The sequence below is a fragment of the Musca vetustissima genome, unplaced genomic scaffold (assembly GCF_032173495.1).
Source record: "Musca vetustissima isolate MV318-11 ecotype Yass unplaced genomic scaffold, APGP_CSIRO_Mvet_v1 utg177258, whole genome shotgun sequence".
NCBI lineage: Eukaryota > Metazoa > Arthropoda > Insecta > Diptera > Muscidae > Musca > Musca vetustissima.
In genome coordinates this window covers 11,077-15,917 of record NW_026874147.1, presented here as the reverse complement: position 1 = coordinate 15,917, position 4,841 = coordinate 11,077, and the positions used below count along the sequence as shown (strand labels likewise).

At 40.0% G+C, this 4,841-nt stretch overlaps 1 protein-coding gene across 1 annotated transcript; it reads right to left on the bottom strand.

Moving 5' to 3' along the window:
- Nucleotides 1-3,378: 3,378 nt before the first annotated feature.
- Nucleotides 3,379-4,110, bottom strand: LOC133331128 (seminase-like; the record flags this gene model as incomplete). Its single annotated transcript, XM_061539535.1, has 1 exon — nt 3,379-4,110. A coding segment is annotated over exon 1 (732 nt), but the record flags the coding sequence as incomplete, so codon positions are not given.
- Nucleotides 4,111-4,841: the final 731 nt, after the last annotated feature.

Below are 4,841 nucleotides of genomic sequence, written 5' to 3'. Positions count from 1 at the left end.
GATACAGAGACGAGCATATGTCAAAATTTATTAAGGTGTATTCAATTTATCCAGAATTTGTTGAGTGCTCTAAAGAAATCAACCAGTGTATCACGATATCGATTAGGCCGTGTAGTGATCCTATCCAATTTGTTTGCGTTTAGTTTTGTTCCTCACCGTAATAGTTTTGCATACCGTAATATGTAGTCCAAACATAAATTAAAACGAGTATTTATGTTATTATTCACATTGGAAAAAAAAACTAAAATCGATCGGGACTTTTTATGGATGTTATGCCAACGTAACTGCTGCCAGAAGAAAACAAAACACCGAACCACCGACTCTCAGGTTGGAAAATACGGTTACTAAATTAACGATACCGAAATCCTCAAACCATTATAAGGACGCTATATCAAAACCAGTGAACGGAGCAGAGATGCTTAGAGTGCGGGGTACCTACCTTGCGGCCTTACCCCACCCTGCTGTAAACAGCAGTTAATACAAAGCGTCAACCAACGCCCCCGCTCCAACATGCAGGTACCAATCGATAACACGTATTTGGACGTGATCACCTCCTTGGATGAGGAGCGGAGCACATATATCCTCTGCCCAGTTTCATAGCCGAAACTACTAAGATTAAAACTAATATTTGACGGTTCTCTACAATGAAACAATCGCTGAAAAGGGATACAAAGCAAAAGTAACCCCAACAGCTTACGACATTTGTAGCCACCATACATCTCACCCCTCCCAAAAATTGTACAACAAGTCTGCTAATTCGGAAATGGTCCTTCACAGACTAACCTCTGTATGTTTCCGTAGCCAAAACTACTACCATTTGAACTAATAGCTGAAGGCTCACCACAAGGGAATAACATTTAAAAGAGGATGAAAAACAGATGCAAAAACCAACACCTCTTGATATCAATTTCCACACCGTCTCCCATCCCCACCCAATGACCATTCCACAAGCCTACAATGTTCGAGAATGGTAACCCTACTAGTTTCGATCCATGACCCATGATTAGTAAACCCAAAGGCACAGATACAAACAAAACACCAGAATACCCTTACGGGTATTCTCTCACATCGCAACCTCCGGAATAGTATAGTCGGACAGGGCCGACCATATGATGCCTTTCACAACTACCACGGAACTCACACTTTCTGCGGATCTATATTTCAAGTCATTATATAGCGATATTTAACCGATTAGAGATCAACAGCTCCTCTTTCTTACCCTGGCATATTTTCCGAACCTTGGCCACCACTCTTCTTCTCTGAATTTGAAAACTGATGTCATTAGTTTTATTTGTGACGGTACCAAGGAATATATAAAATCCTACAGCAACCGTTGGTCCGAGTCTACTGGACGTCTTGCGCGTTGATATCATCAGCTTGGTATTCTCGCCATTTACTGTCAGTCCCACTTTCGCAGACTCCTTCTCAATTCGATCAAAAGTGACTGTTATCGCTCACAATGTTCGACCCATAATGTCGATGTCATCGTCGTAGACGAGTAACGTGTGCTGCATGGTGTACAGAGTGTCATTCTGTTCACTTTTGCAATTCGTATTCGACCTTTTCCTGCAGGATGTTAAAAAGGCCACATGACAAACTGTCACCTTGTATGAATCCTCGTTCGGTATTGAAGGAATCCGAGAAGTCCTTTCCGAATTTACTGCTGGCCTGGTGGCAGTTAAAGTCATTCCGGTATCGCCGTATTAATTTTGCAGGAATGCCGAACGCAGACATGGCTTTAAACACCTCCGAACGGATAGTGTTGTCAAATGCGGCTTTATAGTCGCCGAATAGGTGGTATGTGTCGATGTGCTTTTCGTGGGTCTTTTCCAGGATATGGCGCAGAGTGAAAATCTGATCAATAGTGGATTTGCCAGGCCAGAAGCCGCATTGGTATGGTCAATAATGTCATTGACCATTGGCTTCAGTCGTTCACAGAGCACGCTGGATAGCACATTATATGCGATGGGAAGGAGATTTATTCCTCTATAGTTGGCAAATATTGTCTTGCCTAATCCGTCTTGGTAATCCATCCGTACCTGCTGCTTTATTGTTCTTCAGATGATTAATTGCTATTCTGACCTCATCTTGGCTAGGTGGTATAGACTCTATACCGTCATACCCGCCACTATTTGATACTCACGCTCAACATGATTTTTCTTTCCATTTTTGCTTCTTCTTTCTGAAAATACGTTTCTCCTCTCTCCTTTTCTCCCGATAATTCTCCATCGCATTACGTGGGTTGCCCTATACACTGTGTTTTTCACATCAGTAGCAATACGACACTCCTGATCTTGATGGTGGTTGCTTTTGCTGCAGTTTACAGGGCCTGGGTAATTCTTTGTGATTGCGCTTCTATACTATTATCGGGACAAGAAGTGATTTCATCAAGCAGGTGGGTAAGTTGACCAGAGTAGGCTTCTACTACCTTTTGTGTTTGCAGCTTTTCGACATCGAGTTTCCCTATTAGATTAGATCGCACCTTTACTGCTACATTAAGACGAGTGCGAACCTTGGCTGACACAAGGCAATGGTCCGAATCGATATTCGCTTCTCTTATCGATCAAACGTCTAAAACACTGACTACCATGTTTTTTTTCTGCCGCGAACTCAATCAACCTCATGCCGTTGTCAGATGTTTCTTCATGGAGGCTGAATTTTCTGTCGGTGGGGCCAAAAATAGCTTCCCTTCCGAATTTGCATTAAAATCTCCTAGCAGAACTTTAATGTCGTGGCCAGGGTAGCGCTCATATGCTGTTTCTAGGCGCTTGTAAAATATGTCTTTGGTCTGTTCATCATGGAACATGGGCGCAAATAATAACATTGGGGGGTTTTGTTTTCTTTTTCGTGGCTTTTTCATAGTAAGAGGGGTTTTCCGAGTGTGGCAGTTCTTATGGGTGATCTTGCGGCACATATTCAACTGGTGATGAAAATAGCTACCCCAGGTGACACCACGAGGAGGTCAGTATCCACAGTTGAGATGAAAGAGCGACCAACATAAACCTGGGCTTCGCCATGTTAAAGCCAATCAGAGCCGTTGCTTGGTATGACATGAACAGACGTACGGACGGTGATTCTATGCATATTCTCAAAAGGAACCATGTGTCTATCTCACTTCCTTATGCCTGTTACAAACATATGCACAAAGGCATAATACTCTGTACCACAATGTGGTGAAGGGTATATAAAAAGAAATAAATCTCCCAGATGTACATTTTAAAGTCTTATTCATTACAATTCAATTATTTTTATTAAAATTTCTGTTATATGGTATTATTATTAATATACAAAATACAAATATTTTATTACAACTATTTAACAATGTAAATAATTAGATAACACTCATCTCGCTAGACATGCCATTATAAACGATTTTACCTCCTTAATTTTCGTGTAAACTCCAGGCAACCCTTGGCGGGCACAACCAACACCAAACGAAACAATACCACATATTTTCCCATTAGCCACAACCGGACCACCAGAATCACCCGAACATGAATCCTTAGCTCCCGGCAAACCAGCACAAAACATATTCTTTGTCAGCGCTATATATTTCGAATATTGTTGACGGCATTGAGGCCTTGCTAAGACCGGAACTCTTATGGTACGCAACTGGAACGACACATCACCCATTTCACTGGTACGACCCCAACCAGAAATTTCCACTTGTTGGCCAATTTTCAAATTGTCATTGTATAGACCAATTGTTTGGGTATTTGGCCCATGTAAGGCTGTGGCTAATTTCAACACTGCCACATCATTATCCATTGTGGCGGTGCTAAATGAGGCAGGCATCATTATTTTAATTACATTACTTCGTATTCCACCAGTCTCGGAAAGGGTTGTAGCTCCAGCCACAACAAATAAATCGCTGGGTGTTACATTTTTAAAACAATGCGCTGCGGAAAGTACAAAACGTCTCGTCAACAGAGCTCCACCACAATTAAATTTTCCTTTACACCAGATTTGTACCATGTACGGAACTTTGTCGATGGTTGTTAAATCACCACCCACAATTCGTCCGGATACATGGGCGGGAGGTTTTGCCGTTGAAGTTAAATCAAGAAAAGACAAAGCGATCACTAACCACACAATTTGGCGGAATAACATCGTTTGCGAAAAACCAAAATCGAAGTGACTTGGAATTTTTTTCTGTTGTGGTTCGTGGTTGTCGTTTTTTTTTGGAGTCGGTCTGGAGATATTTATTGTTCACAAACATTTGTTAAATTTAAATATTTGTTGTTGTCGTTTGTTTTTCTTTGGAAATTGTTAAGCTTTATTGGGAAGTGTTTTTTTTTATGAATTGGGCAAATGTAAATAATTTGAAACAAAAATGTCTGGATAAAATCGTTATCAATTATTGAGACTGCATTCTTAATAATTCTAAAGCCTATGGGGGACAATATCGATATCAAAGCTCGAAACTCAAAATGACTAAAAATATCTTAAATATTTATAAATGTTTTTATTATAAGCAGAACTTGTATATTTCCCAATATCTAGGTACATGGCTGAATCGGCATAGATTTTAGTTTTAATATCGTATCCCGGTATATACTTTATGGGGTTTCAGGTAAATATTTCGAGGTATTGTATTCATAATGACAAATTTGATATACAATTCACCTTATTGTGGGCCGTTATTTAGACCATTATTTTCTAGGGAGATTAGATATCCAGTCAGGAACTTAACATATTAAATTCGGTTGCAAAACGTATCCAAAATCGTTTGTAAGGTTATAGCTACCTTACAAGAAGTAGACCAATGTTTATAATTTTTGGAAATATATTTCCAGCATGGTTATACGAACATAAACATATCGTCTTAGAATTATGGTGCA